This window comes from Haematobia irritans, chromosome 5, assembly GCF_050003625.1.
Source record: "Haematobia irritans isolate KBUSLIRL chromosome 5, ASM5000362v1, whole genome shotgun sequence".
In the NCBI taxonomy this organism is placed as follows: domain Eukaryota; kingdom Metazoa; phylum Arthropoda; class Insecta; order Diptera; family Muscidae; genus Haematobia; species Haematobia irritans.
Window position 1 is genome coordinate 173,133,229 of NC_134401.1, and position 18,576 is coordinate 173,151,804.

Genomic DNA, 18,576 nt, shown 5'->3' on the forward strand with positions numbered 1-18,576 from the left:
CTACAGACGTGAGTACCTTTTAGTAATTTTTTTAATTCCAGGCGATTTTTAATAGATTTCAGACTTCAACTTAAAAATACTTGGAGGATATGCTAGATTCGGAGGGGCAACGCATGATGCCTACATATGGGAAAATTCAGCTATAAACACAGCGTTATATGGCTGACAGATCTAATCATTCTTGGTTACTAGGTTTGTATATATGTTTAATTTCACTACAAAAATGATAGCCGTAATTCCATCGAAAATTTATCGGATCACCGATCATATCAAAAAATAACATATTTCTTTGAATACCAAAATAATACCATATAGAAGTTATCATTCATTCATATAATTTTTTTTAGGCGATTCTGGCTATCCTCTTCGACCATGGATAATAGTTCCCTTTAAAATATCTAGAAATGACGGAGAAAAGAAATTTAACACAATCCATGCAAAGGCTCGAAACTGCATCGAAAGGGTAAACGGTGTGCTAAAGTCCGTGTTTAGATGTTTACATGTGGGACTGCACACTACCCCAAACACGGCTGGGAAAATAATAAATGCTTGCACCGTACTTCACAATTTTAGATTAGCACACGGTTTACTAGCGGAGAACATTGACTTTGTATCTGAAGAAAATAGTTCATTTGAAATTGAAGAAGGCAATGAGGCAATAGAGGTAGAACCTCATCGAGAAGGTGCACGCCTGCGAGAGCATTTGAAATTTAGATTTTCCCACCATCAAATAATGTAAATGCAAATACACATACATAAAAACGAAAATTAGTGTTTATTTTCACACAAGGTGTTTCAGTCTCTATAGTTGTAAAGAAAACGGATAAGAAAATGATTGAATCAAATGATGGCAATACTTCAAATACAGGCGGAAGTAATATTTCACTAACTATGTATACAAAAATAACATAAAATAACAACAACTAAACTAAAAAAGTATTAAGCTTCTCGTCAAGCTTTGATATGCTTTGTAGCATCAATTGGTTTTGACGCTCAATCGCATTTATTTTAGAAAGCAACTCGGAATGCATTTCTCTTGCTTCATGGAGCGCCTCATTGTACTTTGATGCTCCTGATGTATTCCTCGGTGGTTTGATTTCCTCTACCTTCTCCATTGGCTCTTCTATTTTGTCTTTAGGCAAACTTATTTCATCTCCCTCTATAACTTCAATTGATAACATGGATTCCTGCACAATAATAGAAGCACATATGTGTATTTAAATGCTTACGTAGAAGCAAGACAAGTAAGCTTTATCTTACATCGGTATATAATCCCGATTCAGGCGTACGTCCATCTCCGTCTACAGCATCTATAGTAATAATAGAAAGTATTTTCTCTTCCAAATGGTTTAAATCCCGAGGAGCATCATGGAAGCTGGCTCCACCAGTTTGGTTCATAAACATTCGTCTTTTGCTCATAATTGACTTTACTCCCGATTTAAGATCTATCCAACACTAAAGAGTATAAACATTATTAATGGAGTATTCATAATTTAAACATCTTAATTTACTTTTTTCCACTGCTCAATTGTTTTGTGACTACCGCCAAGAGAATTTAGGGTATTCCTCAAAGTTTCCCACTGCTCCCTATTGCTCGAATTTGCATGCATACTCCCGAATTGACCTCGAGCAAATTCCAAATGGTTTGCCATGTATTCCACGAGAGTTTGCTTTTGTTGTTTTGAAATGCGTTGGTTTTTCTACAAATAAGTGGAAAAAATGTTTTACAATTTATAAAAAAACGATTAATTTTGAATTATCTTACCTTTACTTCAGGATTTTTATCCATTTTGAATGAAAAATATTTATAAAAAACAAAATGTTGCCTGTCTCACAAAGCTTCTTGTTGCGAATAATAATGACAGAATAAATAGAAATATTATTCGATTTGTAGGGTTACAGAAACACTTTTCAAACAAATTTTCCAATGAAACGACAAATTTTTGACACATGACAGCTTTTTCTCGCATCACAAAGTTGTAGAAACAGTTCAATGGGAGAAACAAAATTTTGTTTAAATTCCTCTTGTTTCTGTTTCATTTTTGATATACCATGTGAGTAAATTATTAATGTGACGGAGAAAAGAAATTTAACACAATCCATGCAAAGGCTCGAAACTGCATCGAAAGGGTAAACGGTGTGCTAAAGTCCGTGTTTAGATGATTGATAAAACAAAGTATAACATGGAGTTGTATTTCCATAATAAACTAGCAACAATATCTAGCCGCTCCCTACTATATGGTAGAATATAAATAATGTACATATATAACATGAAATTTAAACACAAATGTTAACAAAATAAAAGCTTTATTTGGTGAATTATATTTTATAATCGTTTCATTTGTACTGGGCATCGGGATAATAAACACAAAACATAATTTAAACAAAAGGAGGCACAGCAATTGATGTTCCAAAACAAGCATTAGCACTTCAACCAACATGTATAGTACCGAGGTAGCAATGAATGGAATCACAAGAATTAATTGCTATGTTCCAAAAAATAAAATGGAGCACTGTAAAATTTATTTTTATAATTCCAAAGATATTTGTAAAATAACTTCGCCTGCTTCTTCTTTTTCAAATTATTTATTTTGTATGCGTGTGTGTGTAAATCGAGCCACTAGTTGCCTGTGTATATGTAATAATTTCGTGACATTTTGCGATGTTGTCAATACATTTCGATGAAATAAACGCGAAAAAGTTCCAAAATGGATGTTTTTTCCTTCAAAATATATTGTCAACACTATCATTTTTCAACGCGAAACAATGATAGAGTGGAACTTTTTTCGCACCAACAAACAGAGTACCGGCCTAAAGGTGGGTATTAAGTTCGAGTTTAGTCGCTAAAATCGTCATTTTTTCACGATTACTTTTCTTTAATAATCCATTTTAAGGAATATAAACTTTATGAAAATTTGCTTTGGGATATTCCGCATCAAGTTATAATGAAATCTGCGACAAATATGTATAATTTTATGACGTTTTCTACTCACTTTAGTGAAAATTAGAGGCTAAACTCGAACTTAATACCCACCTTAACTTGGCGTGGTACAACTTCTCAATAGTGACGGCGCTTTTCCGACGAATTTTTGATGTCGTATATGATTGTTTTCGACGTAGTGGGGATTCTCAGAAGCGCCCCCAAATTAAAAAAATGTTGGCAGGGTTATAAGAAGCTAGTTGCGCTTGGTGTTTCACAAAATATAAAATGGCTCTTGTAACAATAGTGATGGCAAAATACTTTCATGTACATTTCATACTTTTTCATCACAGTTGGCGATTGTTGTAGTGTCATTTACGAGTCTGTGGTGGCGATGAGGATGAAATGGAACTTTGAAATGCTGGCAGGGTATAACCACAACCCAAGTAGTACGATTGTGGATGACAGTCTTTTGTAGAAGTTGCTACATAAGAGTCGGCCTGGCCGAACTTACGACCGTATATACTTGTTTACTGATTATATTTTCAGTTTCAATCAATTTTTTAATTGGATTGTACTGAAGATATTGAGTACTCATTTAATTGTAACGAGTACTCAAAAAATTAGTCAGTAACGAGTACTTGTAATCAAATACTCGTTACTCTCCCAACACTATCAAGGAGTCGGAATCGGAATCTGTCCACTAGGCTGTCCACTGTCCACTAATTCAGTGACCAAATAATTCTTTCTATAGAATTCCAATAACGGAGTAACTGGACAACAAAAAAATATAAGGAGTCGGAGCAAAACAAAAACAGTATAATGGATTTCATCGATGATTTTATACAAGAATACCGAAATAATCCATGTCTATGGAAAGCAGATTCAGTGAATTATAAGAATCGTTCAAAACGCCAAGAGGCATATCTCAAATTAATTGATGTAGCCGCAAAGCATGGTGAGCACTATAATGTGGAAAGAACAAAGCAAAAAATAAATAATCTGAGATGTGCCTTTCGCCATCAGCTAAAAAAATACAATGAAAAGATGAGTAAAGGTGAAAAGGAGGAGCCGTATTGTCCAAAAAGAAAGTATTTTGAGTCTTTAATGTTTTTGAAAGACGAAGAAACGCAGGATAAGAGGAGTAAGCAAGAGAATTTCAGCGAACCCCCATCGACTAATGCCGCTGGCAGAAACAGCGGTAAAAATAGTGAATCTATACGACTCATGACTGAAACGACGGATTCAGGATCTGTTGTTGAGATAATAGAAGTAGACAAATCATCGAATAGCGGCGCGAGTGCTAATGTTGATGACTCTCTGCAGGTGCCAAATAATCTTTTTTCAGAAATATGCAAAGAAATAAATAAGGAAAATAATGATAATGAACCCGACGAAGACACAAACATCGAAGAGGTAACACCAGTAAGCGTCTCTGTCATTTCTGACAAAGTTGATATCGAGGAAATGGTTACCGTAACACCTATAAGAAAGGATCAAGTTTTTGTAATTGAGAACACCGCCACCACTGCTCCACCACCACCGAGTGCTGTCTCTAGCAACAATAACTCTTCCAGCATATCTCCACAGAAACAACAAAACCAGCAGCTACAAAATACAAGCAAATCTCGAAAGCGTTCTTCTTCGTTCTCCTCACAACATTCTAATGAAACAACCGACACCACTCCTACTCCTGTGAAAACATCTAAAAGTGATGTTACATTTGACATTGAGAATCTTTTGTCTTTGGCATGTAAAACCTTTCAAAAAAACACTGTTGACCATCATACAAGTTTTGGAGAGATAGTAGCGTACAAATTACGTACAATGGATGCGACACAGGCCCTTTACGCTGAAAAAATCATTTCGGATATTTTATATCAAGGCCATATGAAGTATTTATCGCCTGCAGCAATTCAACGTTGCTCAAATTTAGAAAGATTACAGACACAGGAAAAATGAACATAATTATAGTAGATGAAGTTTCAAAAAGTAATTAGAAAGAAAACTCTCATATAACAAACATTTCTGTAATAATTGTAATCGATAGGTTATATTAAGTCACAATATCGTAAGAATGACAAATTCAAAAAATTTGTTTTTAGGCGAAAATCTTTTTAAAAAGAAATGTTCAAATTTCACAATATACATACATATATAGAATATTCTATACAATTAAAATTTTGTAATATTTATATAATGTCTTTTGAGGTTGTAAGACTCTTTAACGTTGGGATAGGTACATTGGTTTGATTCATCCTAGCTCTGCTCTGAGGGGACTAAATATACAATAAATACCTACTTCTCGCATGATAAACAACGCTTTCTGTAAATTAATTACCGAGTTCGAGAGGTCCAACTCGCAATTCAGCTCAAAACGTACAGGAGGTGGTTTTACTTCTCACAGAAATGCTGCTGACATTTCCGAGCCTGCGGCAATCCGTTTGGACTTGGATATAATAAGTAGGTTCTTTGGCATTCGGGAAGCAATAATCGATAAAGAGATAATTCATCTCTGGTTGTATCACATAATTAGGGCAGATCTTAATGGGACATATGAAAGCCCCGAAGAAACATGACTTCCTACGGCAGATTACTACTTATCCAGAATAGATGGCAACATCACTGGTTTCGGTCACATCTAGACATACAAGTCTATAAAGAATTCCACATAAACTTCTTACAGAATACTACAGAATAATTTTTATTCGGTATGAAAATCGACAGTATAAACTTTCATGCTTTACATAGATGTTTGATTTATTGGTTTATATGTTATACCTAGCACAACTAAATAAATTTGATAAATTACAGTGCCGGTCGATATTTGATTACTAACTTAAAGTGTTCAGTTTCTTTAGTGTGCCGAGTATGCATTACCAACTCTTTTTCCAATTTTGCTATTATATTTCTTTGATGTGATACATTCCAGCTATTTGTATTTAAGTTTGTAGTCCTTAAAGTGGATTAATTAAGAAAAGTAATCGTGAAAAAATTGCGATTTTAGCGGCTAAACTCGAACTTAATTCCCACCTATTACGATATAAACCACAATTCACGATTTTGGCGTAGTATACGTCTTTAAAATTGTGCAGACTTATGAGTCAAAAACAAAAAGTTAGCTTTCAGACCATGTGTCAAAAAAACGGTCCTTTTTCAAGACGACTATTTTTTAAATCACCTTTTTAAAAAACGGTTCGCTTCACGACTGTTTTTTGGATCATGTTAAGAAAAAATTGTTCGCTTTGAAGTTTTGTTATCCACTTAATTAAACTATATTTGAAGTAAATTAAATCTTCACATCCGGAGATAAATAATAATATCCTACGTATTTTCTTATGAATCTATAATTTTGAAAGTTGCGACCAGTTTTGTTAATCTTTATAGATTAAAATTTAGCATTATTATTTCTTTCTTCAAATCTAGTTTTATGTAAAGACGTAATTCCAAAGTTGGAACACGCACTTGTTTCAATGTTTTGCTTTAGAAAATATAATTTATCTTAATAGATTTCCCTAGTATAGCACGATTTCAATTATTAATAATCCGCTGTATGTAGACTTTCGACTATATATACACATTGCACCGAGCTTATTATCATCCTCTATAGAATGTCGCCGTTTAAGCAGTTGGAATGTGGTAAGAATTTGAAAAATAACATTCAAAAACAAAAAAGTAATTCATGTTTCAATTAAATACAAGCCGTTAGGCTACTGCTAAAAAGTTTGGTAATTTCCGTTGCTATTTATACTGGTACCATAGATCGCAGATTATTCCTTTCTGATGGATAATTTTGGATAATTAAATCCTTAACTACATCGATGCAAATATAAAACGAGCTTATGTGGATGAAGACAAAACATTGACTCTTTCAATTGGTGTTTTTATTTTTTCAAGTATGTAATAAATTCATAATTAAAAAAATGTCCTTCGGGAATCAAATTTGGGTAATTTGATCACTGTTTTTAGAAAACTACAGTATTGTTAAAATGAAATTTAATTTCATTTTATATCCGGTGTGATTGTGTGTTTGTGGGTTTATTCATGCTTATGCGAGACGGAGAATTTGAATTACTGATTTTGACATTCATTGGGTTGTGCAAGCTTCTTGTTTTTGTGTCCACCACCACGCGGATTTTCTTTTTCATCGCCAGATTCTTCGTCCTCCTCCTCTTCACCGTCGAAGGAATCATCATCGTCATCTTCGTCGTCGATAACGTCCCCAGTATAATACAAAACGGCTTTAGGAATGATTCTTGCTCGCAAGAAGTGTCCGATTTCGAAATCTGTTGCTAGAATCTAAAAATAGTAATGAAGGAATGTGATGTTGTTTCAAACTCTACAATGTGCAACTTTACTTACGCTTTGGGAATCTTCGTCAAGTTCTTCCTTGTCATCTGACACCTCAGGAGGATTGAAGAAATTAAAGAAAGAATCGTTAGGTACCAATTTGACAATAGTACGGACAGCTGCCCGTTGCTTATGCTTTTGCTTCTTTCTAATTGTTCGCACTGTAAGATTCATTTTCTTCTCCCAATTAATGGTACATCCTTTGCATTTATAAATCTCTGGACCTTCGAAGCCAAACGGATAATCTTCATCTAGAGCAGATTTCAAAAAGTATTGCTTGGTCAGCACCTCGTTGGTGAAGTATTCATTTTTATCGAAATGGAATTCTAGAGTATACGAATGTTCATCATCGTACTTGATAGTTATATCGGTTAGTTTTTGCAGTACAGGTTCATCGTGTTCCTGCACCATCTCAGAAAGAATGTCAGTGTTGCGGAAAATTGTTAACCAAAAATTTGGAATTCCCTTCGTGTCCTGTGGAATATCTTTCACCTTTTTCAAGAGCTTACTAAAATCTGGCATATCTTCCATGTTTTCTTCCTCTGGTTCAACCTTCCACTTTGGTTCCTCTTTGGGTGGATCAACTTCTCCAGTGACAATAGCTCTACGTTTTTCAAATAATACCTGATATTTCTCTTGATATTTTTTTTCCAATTGGTAGACTTCTTCGAAAAATTGAGCTTCTAACTTTAAATGGTCCAACTGGATATTTTTCAAAACTGTTATGCGATCTTGCAATTTGGGGGGAAGACTTTTCACCATTTCTTGCAAAAATTGACGACGAAGTATAGCATTCATATAAGCAGGCCTTTAACAAAAATGTAAATGTATACATTAAAATCATTGGATAAAGCAAAACCGGTTTAACACCGGCATTTTACCGTATAACAACTATTAACACAATTTGCCTGAGCGGATTCAAACTTACACCATTTGATTCGTGGAAAATTCCTTCTCCTCCTCGTTTTCGCTCATGGATGAGCCGACATCTTCATTATCCTGGTGAGCATCGTCTTCGCTCATTGAAGCCTCATCTTTTCCCTTCGATGCAACATCTTTAGCTTTTTTGGCATCCATATTTGTTCAGTAGCTGAAAATTGTAAAATATTTCCATTTATATTGTGTTATTATAACAAATATATGCCTAATACTAAACGATTTCAGCACGCCATAATTTGAAATTATAATGGCATTTAGAAACTAATTTAAACATAGAAATTTCAATTATAGCTGCGTCACATTATTTTCAAATGCGATACGGACGTCACCCTTAGAACATTGCCGCTCGTCGAAGTACATAAATACATATGTGTATGTGCGAAATACACAAAATTAAAATTGCGTATTTCATATATCTTCAATTAAAAAATACCAGTAGCCACCTCCATATTATTGCAAATTTACTAAATTTGTTCATCTTACATTTTCTTAATTATTTTTAAATGAAATATCTGTAAGTGCACAAAATTGCAAACACGTGTTCTACATTTGTGAAGTCAGAACCTCTTTTACTTCATAAATAAAAAATAAGGCGAACCGTAAGAATGTTAAATACTAAACATTGCTCACAATTAATTTAACAATTTCTTAGTAATAATTCAATAATTGCTTACCAAAAATTCAATAATTGCTTACCAATAAATCCAATAATTTCTCGAAGCACGACTCCCCACGAGCGAACAAATTTGACTGTGAAATGAAATGGAAAATTAAGTCGCAAATACAAATATAAAAGCGTTCCGTCGTCCACCTCACCGCATTCTCGAATACGTCTGCCCAGGCGTCGATTATTGAGACCTAGGTTAAATGATTATATTTATACGTATGCCGATTTCCCCTTTGGTGCGTTTTTCTGTAAAGGCCGGTACTATGTTCATTCTTGCGAAAAAATTGTATAGAAACCATTATTTCGCACATGGAAAGCGGTGTTTATTTAGGTAACAGAGAGCACTATTTAACAGGCAGCGATATTGAACTTATGGTGTTTTCTTTTCTGAAAAAAGGGCTTTGCCTTCATTTTGTCTGTACAGAATGCGCATTTTTAAAATGTTACCAGCAACCTAAAAAAATGCTATAATTTCAGCGGGCAGAAAAGAATTCAAAGAAGGAAACAGGGCAATCGCAGCACTCTCGTTTATAGGCAGTGCTGAAAATGCCCGTAATTTGCCTCTATGCGTGGCGCTATTTTCACAACAGAATGCGAAGCCTTTTCGCACTTTCGCATGCTTTTTTTAGAAAAGAACCTAAAAAGTAAATTTTGCGGGCAAAATGCAAAAAAGTGCGCATTTTTCGGGGTAGCCCATCGGACCACTTACACCTGGTCCGAGAAACAATCGAAATACATACTTTTGTTGGAACATTGGTTTAGTCAGCTGAAGGATGTCCGTCCGTCCGTTTCCTTTATATATTCAAATTCAAAAATGTAACTGTCCATTGTTATGTTCCAAATCAAATCATTTAAAAATCTTATAACACCAGGCACTTCAAATTCAAATGTATGGATTATAGCGGAAAGAACCCCCAGTTTCCGGCGAGCTATAGCCGCAACAAAAAGCCGAGAGTGCCACCGCTAATTCCACAAAACTAGTCCATCACAATACAGCCTTGTACAACTGTGGTTTTAGTACTAAAAATGCGCTTTTTGCAACCTTGTAGATGAATGTATGTGTGCGTGTACACATACGGGTTTGAGTTTGTATTGATATAATTACAAACGGCTGTTAAATCCTCAAATCTACGAAATCTCGTTATTTTACCATCCGAACACTTGAGATTTGTAAAAAGATTTTGTTTATATATAGCAAGATTTCGTGTCTAGTGCGAACGTTGTATAAAAGTTAGTTAATTAAAAGTTGTCCCTAAAATCTCTATTTTTCAGCTTACTGCAATAAAAGGGTTCTAAAAATGTATATTTTAAAAACAAACATTTATTCATATAAAAATTAAATAAGACACTTCAACTTCAAAATATAACAATACAGTTGTTTGTAGTACCCTATAGGGTGTCAAACCCAGGGATGTTACCTTCTTTATGCGAAATAATTTGCCTGCCTATTTTTTGAATTTTACGGCGCTTCTGAGAATCCCCATCCGCAACCTGTCGTAAAAGCGCCGTCACTATTGAGAAGTTGTACCACGCCAAGTTACTACAAAAAAGTATCGCATGAGTGCAATTTTAGGTACCTTTTTTAATAAATTTATTTAACGACGCCAATAAGAGCCCCTTCAAACAATCAGAAAAAGTGCATTTTAAGATAAGGGGTGTTTTCTTTTAGCACTGGATACCCTAAGCAGTCACGGACTAAAATAAAACAGAGTACTCGTTTATCCAGGACATCTCCAAAAATATGCAATACTGTCATCAGCTGTTCAAAAACAATCACAGAAAAGAAGTGAAATCTTGCATTTTTAATATATGAAATGCTCCAATTAGTAATAACCCTGCCAACATTTTTTGAATTTGGGGACTCTTTTGAGAATCCCCACTACGTCGAAAACAATCATATACGACATCAAAAACTCGTCGGAAAAGCGCCGTCACTATTGAGAAGTTGTACCACGCCAAGTTACTACAAAAATGTTTCGCATGAGTGCAATTATTAGGTGCCTTTATAGATCAATTTAGAACGACGCCAATAAGGGACCCTCCAAACAATCAGAAAAAGTGCATTTTAAGATAGTTGTAAAAGAATCATTGTGGTCGAGTAAAACACGCTTGTTTAGATATTTATTAATTTGATTAAACATTTACAAATTCTTAAAAATATAACATTTATACCACTATCACATTACATTTAACATAATTTTTGGCATTAATGATGATGTTGAGTTACAAGTAGCGAGTTACATGTTGCTGCGTCTATCAACCAGTGTTTTTATTCCATGGAGGCAGCGTGTCTGTAAAATATCTGAAAAACAATCACTTTATTCCATTTGGAAAATCACCAAATTGTTCACCAATATACCTTTCACAATTTTAAGCGTATAATCTATGTTTTCAGAACTTTATTTTCGTTTTTATTTAATTAAAATATAACAAGCTGGTTGCGCTTGGCGTTTCACAAAAAAATGGCTTTTTTAACAGTAGGGATGGCAAATTACTTGCATGTACTTTTTGATGTACCTTTTCATGATGGTTGAAGTGACATTTACGAGTCTGTGGTAACGATGAGGTTGAAATGGAACTTTGAAATGCTGGCAGGGTATAATCTATGTTTTCAGAACTTTATTTTCGTTTTTATTTAATTAAAATATAACAAGCTGGTTGCGCTTGGCGTTTCACAAAAAAAATGGCTTTTTTAACAGTAGGGATGGCAAATTACTTGCATGTACTTTTTGATGTACCTTTTCATGATGGTTGAAGTGACATTTACGAGTCTGTGGTAACGATGAGGTTGAAATGGAACTTTGAAATGCTGGCAGGGAAGTATTTACTGCTGCGATTATTTATGACACTACATCACTTTGAATTTCATGTTTTTCGATAAATTAGACACAATAAAGTGCTATTGTGAATCGATGAAGCGTCACTTTATCAAAACACAATCTGGCAAGATCGGCGCGACTTGCACTGATGGGATGTTCTGGATAGAACACCAGTGCAACGATGTTCTGGATAGCCCATACAAATGTTGTATCCAGTGCAAAAAGAAAACAGCCCTATAGTTGTAAAAGAATCATTGTGGTCAAGTAAAACACGATTGTATAGATGTTTATTAATTTGATTAACCATCTATAAATTTAACAAAATTTTTTCATTAACAGAATGATGTTGATTTACAAGTGGCAAGTTACATGTTGCAGCGTCTATCAGCCAGTTTTTTTTATTCTCGATGGAAGCAGCGTGTCTGTAAAATATCTGAAAAACAATCACTTTATTCCATTTGGAAAGTCAAAAATTGTTCACCAATATACTTTTTACAAATTTAAGCGAAATAACCACGTTTCCAGCACTTCATTATCGATTTTATTTAAATAAATTATAAGAAGCTAGTTGCGCTTGGTGCTTCACAAAATATAAAATGGCTCTTGAACACAATGATTCTTTTAATGAATCATTGTGGTCAATGATTCACTTAAAATGCACTTTTTCTTATTGTTTGAAGGGGCTCTCATTGGGGTATTTTTAAATTTATCCAAAAAGGCACCTAATAATTGCACCGTGTGATACTTTTTTGTAGTAACTTCGTGCTTTTGCGCAAATTCAAAAAATGTTGGCAGCGGAAATTATCACAATCTGAAGTTTTTTACAACTATGGACACTAGAAATTTGAGATGATATTTTGGTGCTAAAATTGTAATTTCTTACCTCAACGGACACGGTTTGGAAAGTTTCGTTTGGTGTTCAAAAGATACCACCTTACTATTCATATAACACTTAAATGGCGACCTGGCAACTCTATGTTTAGTTTGGTAAACAGCTGGTTACAAAAACGTGCATTAAGTGATTTTTGACTTCATGTAAGGTGAACTATGCTGTTGTTCTGTCCACAGTGCAGCAATATTTTAATGGTAGAACAGGGAACTTCGGGACACCGTTTTTCTTGCAATACTTGCCCATATATTTTCAACATCAGAAAAAAATCGTCGACAAAGACATACCCACGATTGAAGGTACGGAGTACATTTGTTTAACTTATGCTTCGTGTACAAATCTTAATATTTACAGGAGGTTGACCATGTAATGGGTGGTGCTGCTGCATGGGAAAACGTCGATTCCACTGATGCTGAGTGCCCATCTTGTTCACATAAAAAAGCTTACTTTATGCAAATGCAGACCAGGTCCGCTGATGAACCTATGACAACATTTTATAAATGCGCTAATCAATTGTGTGGGCACAATTGGCGAGATTAATACACGATATTACATATACAATTCAGTGTGACAAAGCTTTAATGTTGGTAAGAAAGATCTTGACCAGTTTTTCAAAACAAAGTTGTCTAAAAATACATCCATCGACATTTACTATGAAGTCCCAAAAGTCACCGGTTGTCCCCACTTTTGTAAATGAAAAGGATAGCGTGGAATTAGCCGCTTGTTGTCTAAGAAATGGGTCAGTCATTGCACTACCTACAGATACTGTTTATGGACTGGCGTGTGATGCTAACAACGAAGCAGCAATTCAAAATTTGTATAGCATAAAGGGGCGTGAATTTCACAAACCAGTAGCAATATGTGTACGAAATTTAAATGACTTAAGAAAATATGGAAGAGCGGATCATTTAAGCGAATCGCTATTACAAAAGTTATTACCAGGACCCATAACGATTGTAATAGAAAGATCTGAATATCTTAGTAACCCGTTTCTTAATCCAAGTACATCTAAAATTGGCATACGCATTCCGGATTTTCAATTTATACAAAATCTTTGTGAAATTTTTCACGAACAACCTTTAGCTTTGACAAGTGCAAACAGATCTTCCGAACCAAGTAGTCTCAACATTAATGAATTCCAAAGCTTGTGGCCATTACTGGGGGGTATTTTCGATGCTGGCCAAATTGGTCAGTCTGAAGAAAGAAGATCCGCTTCAACAGTTGTCGATTTGTCAACTCCAGGAAAGTATAAAATAGTTCGGGAAGGAGTTGCCCTAAAACACACGATTGAAATTTTAAACCAACATGGACTCATCTCAATTAAATCACCATAGATATTGTAAATTTTAAATATTATTATTAGAAATAAAAAACTATATTTATAAGACAGTTCAATGTCTCGGTCTTATTAACAAATTGAATATATAACATAAGTCTAAGTTCAAATGTCCAGATTTTCTTCACCAACATCCAATTAAATGCTACTTCTCCTAATTGTAATTAGACGATTTTGCTATCTGTATTGGATTTCTTTTTTTTGGTAGCTCACTTGATAGCTCACGCCACCTCTCAGGAGGCCACACAATGAATGTTGCCCTAGCTGTCATTAGGCCCAGAGCGATGGGACCAAATGTATTAGAATCGAGTGAATGCCCCGTGTGATCACCTTAAAGGATAAAAAAACGTTGTATATAATTAGTGGCAATTCTTGAATTAGCTCAAGCTCTAAATAATGGATTTATATTAAGCGGTACAACGCCATTGACGATTCGTTCAGATAAGATTTTTGACTGTTACAAAAAACACGCATTGAACTCTTGTCCAACCGCCGATAGTGGATGCGAAACGTTAAATAATAACCAGAGGAAAATGACTGGGACATTAGGTGGTGAAATTACATTGCAATGCACAAGAACTAGCAATATTGAAAAAAAATGAACAAAACACAATAGATGATATATATATATATATATATATATATATATATATATATATATATATATATATATATATATATATATATATATATATATACATATATATATATATATATATATATATATATATATATATATATATATATATATATATATATATATATATATATATATATATATATATATATATATATATATATATATATATATATATATATATATATATATATATATATATATATATATATATATATATATATATATATATATATATATATATATACATAATAATGAATAGAATGGATAAGCGTCCTCTAAAGATTTCCGATGTTAATAAATATAAATTTTTTCATGAATGTTTGAATATGTAGTGTACATATAATTTTAAATCGGAAACGAACATTTTCTATTGAATTTGAAAGCGTTTTTACGGTGAATAATTATTATTTTTTTATTAATTTTATTGTTTCAATTTTAGTATTAACATGCATTCTAAAGCAATGTTCAGAAAAAAAGATAGTAGGGACATGGTACCTAAATAAAATGACACGAGATAAGAAATCTGAAAGCTGAACTATGAAATTAACGGGTAAATGTTACATGCTGGCATTATTTTCTATTCACTTCTGACAATTTCAATCTATAAAAAAATTGGAAATGAAAGAAAAGGTAAAGTCTCGAAAGACATCCCTTCGGCTTCTGGCTTTGACCCTCTGACGCTTGCAAAGCTTTCACGTATGATAAATATTATATAACTAGAAAATACCTTCAACCCATGCGTGACCTTCTGGAACTCGAACAATTTCCTGTTTGTATCCTAAGGTAGCGACGACATCCCCTTGTAAGCCAACTATTCGCTTAATAATTTTTTGGGTGGGATCTTTCGGTGAAATCAGCGAAACAATATCTCCCCGTTGGACGTTGTTGCTTCGAACAGCCCATTTGGATAGGAAAACGTAATCTGTTTGGTTAGATGAATCGGGATTCAATGCTGGCTGCATTGATATACCTGGAAAATTGGAAATGGTTTAAGCACAAATATTGTATAAAGAAGCAATAAAAATACATGTTGAATAACAAAAACAAACTGTGTTTCAGCTTAATAGTTGTATGTCAACAGTCCCATACATCAACATGAAAAAATTGATTTGCGTATAGATTCTCAAAGAGTAAAAAGGAAACGAACTTATCGAATAAGAAGGTACATGTGATGTACATATTTCTGAATGAACTTGTTGAGATTTTTGTCATCAGAATCCTAAAGTTCAATTCATATTTCATTCAGTTCTACGTACCATCGACACGGGCAACATAACCAACACAGTCCAAAAACGTAACGCCTATCGGTATTCCAAAAAGTACGGACTTCAAGAAGCGATACATGAGATGAAAATATACTAATTATATAAAATTTGCTAAACTTTTTTTCGAAACATGTAAACACAATATTATTGAAATCAGCCAGTGTTGCCTGTAATTTTCCGAAAAAGTTGCTAAATTAACAACCAAAAATTAAAGATATCCCAATAAACACAAACGTTTGAAAAATGCTAAATTTCAACAATTTTTCAAACATTTTTTCAAAGGATTAAGGTAATATTCAAGTTGAGAAATTGTTGAGAAAATCGCGTTCTCAACAAAAAACAGACATTACCCTCAACAGTGAAATTCAACACATTGGCAATAATATCTCAAGTGTTATCATCAAATTGAAATGCATCGCTACTCAATAACTTGTTAAACAATTTTCGATGCGAGTCAAATTCAAAATTAACATCGTTGCAAATACTTTTCAACCTAGTTTTGTATGAATGATATCGCCACTTCAAATTGAAAGTCAAAGCCAAAATTCAATGAATTTTATAATTTATTCATTTTCATCAAAATAAAATATATAATAATAAACTACACTACATAATACACTACAATAGCCATCGATAAATAATAATCTTATTAAACATTTCAACAAATAAGAACAAAAACAAAACAAACAACAAAACTTTAAATATCTTAAACATTATTAGTAAACACTTCTACATTGATAATTCGATTTCCTTCCTTTTGGTGTCATAAAACAGCATTAAAATTTATTAACATGCGGGCAATTTGAAATTAGGAAAGTACTGGACCGCGTGTTAGAATTGATTTCCAGCAGAAGGAATTCACAAAATATCAATTTTAAACTGTTAATAGCATATGAATTAAACTGACGATGTGATGCACATTTTCATCCAGAAGTTGTTGATTTCAACAATTTGTTGTTTTTAACAATTTTAATTGGTTGCACTTGTAATGTTTCTGGAAACTTTTTCTTGTCGATAAGCCACTCATTTTTCATTGGTCAGCTTCTTATTGTTTGCAAGAATGTAGCATCCAAAGATTTTAGTTTATGGCAAAGAGATTTAAATTTAGTGAATTCTCTAAAGTGTTGATTTAATTTTTCATATTGACGTACCAATTGTTATAAACTATTTCCCTGCCAGCATTTCAAAGTTCCATTTCATCTTCATCGCTACCACAGACTCGTAAATGTCACTACAACCATCCTACTGTGATGGGGGGCAGCATATCATAAAGTACAAAATGTACTTCATACATGTATTTTGCCATCACTACTTTTACAAAAGCCATTTTATTTTTTGTGAAACGCCAAGCGCAACCAGCTTGTTATATATTATTTAAATAAAAACGAAAATAAAGTTCTGAAAACATAGTTTTTACGCTTAAAATTGTGAAAGGTATATTGGTGAACAATTTTTGATTTTCCAAATGGAATAAAGTGATTGTTTTTCAAATGCCTCCATCGAATAAAAACACTGGCTGATAGACGCTGCAACATGTAACTTGCTACTTGTAACTCTACATCATCATTAATGCAAAAAATTATGTTAAATGTGATGTGATAGTGGTATAAATGTTATATTTTTAAGAATTTGTAAATGATTAATCAAATTAATAAATATCTAAACAAACGTGTTTTACTCGACCACAATGATTCTTTTACCACTATCTTAAAATGTACTTTTTCTGATTGTTTGGAGGGTTTCTTATTGGCGTCGTTCTAAATTGATCTATAAAGGCACCTAATAATTGCACTCATGCGAAACCTTTTTGTAGTAACTTGGCGTGGTACAACTTCTCAATAGTGACGGCGCTTTTCCGACGAGTTTTTGATGTCGTATATGATTGTTTTCGACGTAGTGGGGATTCTCAAAAGAGTCCCCAAATTCAAAAAATGTTGGCAGGGTTGAAGCAGTTCCAGTTAATTGTCCATCATTTTTTCATTGGTCAGCTTTTTAATGTTTTCAAGAACGTAGAATCCATAATTTTAGTTTTCTGCAAAGAGATATACATTTATTGACTTCCTTAAAGTTTTATTTCATTTTTTATTTTCACTTACCTATTTTTATAAACTATTTGGTTATTTGTCTAAAATTTTCCATTTTTTTTATTTCTTGCAATTGACCACGAACTTCGTTGCACAAATAAGTATTGAAACCCACATGGTTTTTTCGTTGCATTTTAGGGTAGTGTTTTGTCAAAGTTTTCTCATATTATCTTCAACACCTTTTCAAAGATTTCGTCAACATTTTGGCAAATTGGAAGTAATTCGCAAACAATTTGAAGATGTATTGAAGATGAGCTATTTCAAGTCAAGTTGAATTTATGTTGAAAATTATATTTACCCTCAAACTGAAAAGTTGTTGCGTTTGAAAAACGCTCATCCTGTGTTTATTGGGATATTATCATGATGACATAGACCAAGGAAGGTATAGACCATAGACCAAGAAAATATAGAGACATATCTTGATAATTCACCATGGTTTTGTTTATTTGCAGTGCGCAGTCACTCCACTCAATTGCGCAGTCAAGTGACTCAATATCTTTTTGGAAAACGAGAATAACCGTATAAATTAGTCAATTTGCATTACAAAAAAGGTGTGGATGAATAGTATTTTATAAATTTTCACAATATTTGGTGTTTCAACGAGAGAACAAAGGAAAGAAAACACAAATAAAGCCAAATTAAAAAATCACTCATTTGCAGACGAAAA

General features: G+C 33.4%; 6 protein-coding genes and 1 long non-coding RNA gene across 9 annotated transcripts; 3 read left to right on the top strand and 4 right to left on the bottom strand.

The window, feature by feature from the left end:
* Positions 1-756: 756 nt before the first annotated feature.
* On the bottom strand, positions 757-2,729 carry LOC142241453 (uncharacterized). Its single transcript, XM_075313221.1, has 4 exons — positions 1,766-2,729; positions 1,512-1,700; positions 1,261-1,455; positions 757-1,187 (listed from the first exon to the last, which is right to left on the bottom strand). Exons 1-4 carry the CDS (start codon positions 1,787-1,789, stop codon positions 924-926), a joined length of 672 nt encoding a protein of 223 aa, XP_075169336.1. The 5' UTR covers positions 1,790-2,729; the 3' UTR covers positions 757-923.
* An 847-nt stretch (positions 2,730-3,576) lies between these two features.
* LOC142240664 (uncharacterized) lies at positions 3,577-5,240 on the top strand. 2 transcript variants are annotated; one of them, XM_075312370.1, is made up of 2 exons: positions 3,745-3,878; positions 3,947-5,240. In XM_075312370.1, the coding sequence occupies exons 1-2, from the start codon at positions 3,876-3,878 to the stop codon at positions 4,880-4,882; spliced, it is 939 nt and encodes a 312-aa protein (XP_075168485.1). In that variant the 5' UTR covers positions 3,745-3,875; the 3' UTR covers positions 4,883-5,240. The 2 variants fall into 2 exon arrangements, with proteins under 2 accessions (XP_075168484.1, XP_075168485.1); XM_075312369.1 differs by having other exon boundaries at positions 3,577-5,240.
* Positions 5,241-6,782: 1,542 nt separating this feature from the next.
* Nap1 (Nucleosome assembly protein 1) lies at positions 6,783-9,063 on the bottom strand. Of its 2 annotated transcripts, none has more exons than XM_075312367.1 (4): positions 8,906-9,063; positions 8,199-8,360; positions 7,283-8,078; positions 6,783-7,219 (listed from the first exon to the last, which is right to left on the bottom strand). In XM_075312367.1, exons 2-4 carry the CDS (start codon positions 8,345-8,347, stop codon positions 6,992-6,994), a joined length of 1,173 nt encoding a protein of 390 aa, XP_075168482.1. In that variant the 5' UTR covers positions 8,348-8,360; positions 8,906-9,063; the 3' UTR covers positions 6,783-6,991. The 2 variants fall into 2 exon arrangements, with proteins under 2 accessions (XP_075168482.1, XP_075168483.1); XM_075312368.1 differs by having other exon boundaries at positions 8,884-8,951.
* Positions 9,064-10,975: 1,912 nt separating this feature from the next.
* LOC142240668 (uncharacterized) lies at positions 10,976-11,833 on the bottom strand. The gene is made up of 2 exons (XR_012723349.1): positions 11,236-11,833; positions 10,976-11,178 (listed from the first exon to the last, which is right to left on the bottom strand). It is a non-coding gene; the product is annotated as an uncharacterized LOC142240668 (long non-coding RNA).
* Positions 11,834-12,674: 841 nt separating this feature from the next.
* On the top strand, positions 12,675-13,124 carry Polr3K (RNA polymerase III subunit K). Its single transcript, XM_075312373.1, has 2 exons — positions 12,675-12,883; positions 12,939-13,124. Exons 1-2 carry the CDS (start codon positions 12,743-12,745, stop codon positions 13,122-13,124), a joined length of 327 nt encoding a protein of 108 aa, XP_075168488.1. The 5' UTR covers positions 12,675-12,742.
* Positions 13,125-13,165: 41 nt separating this feature from the next.
* On the top strand, positions 13,166-13,973 carry Tcs1 (Threonyl-carbamoyl synthesis 1). The gene has a single exon (XM_075312371.1). It carries the CDS (start codon positions 13,166-13,168, stop codon positions 13,916-13,918), a length of 753 nt encoding a protein of 250 aa, XP_075168486.1. The 3' UTR covers positions 13,919-13,973.
* On the bottom strand, positions 13,920-15,990 carry LOC142240666 (mitochondrial inner membrane protease subunit 2). Its single transcript, XM_075312372.1, has 3 exons — positions 15,817-15,990; positions 15,288-15,530; positions 13,920-14,250 (listed from the first exon to the last, which is right to left on the bottom strand). The coding sequence occupies exons 1-3, from the start codon at positions 15,902-15,904 to the stop codon at positions 14,075-14,077; spliced, it is 507 nt and encodes a 168-aa protein (XP_075168487.1). The 5' UTR covers positions 15,905-15,990; the 3' UTR covers positions 13,920-14,074.
* Between the last annotated feature and the right edge of the window lie 2,586 nt (positions 15,991-18,576).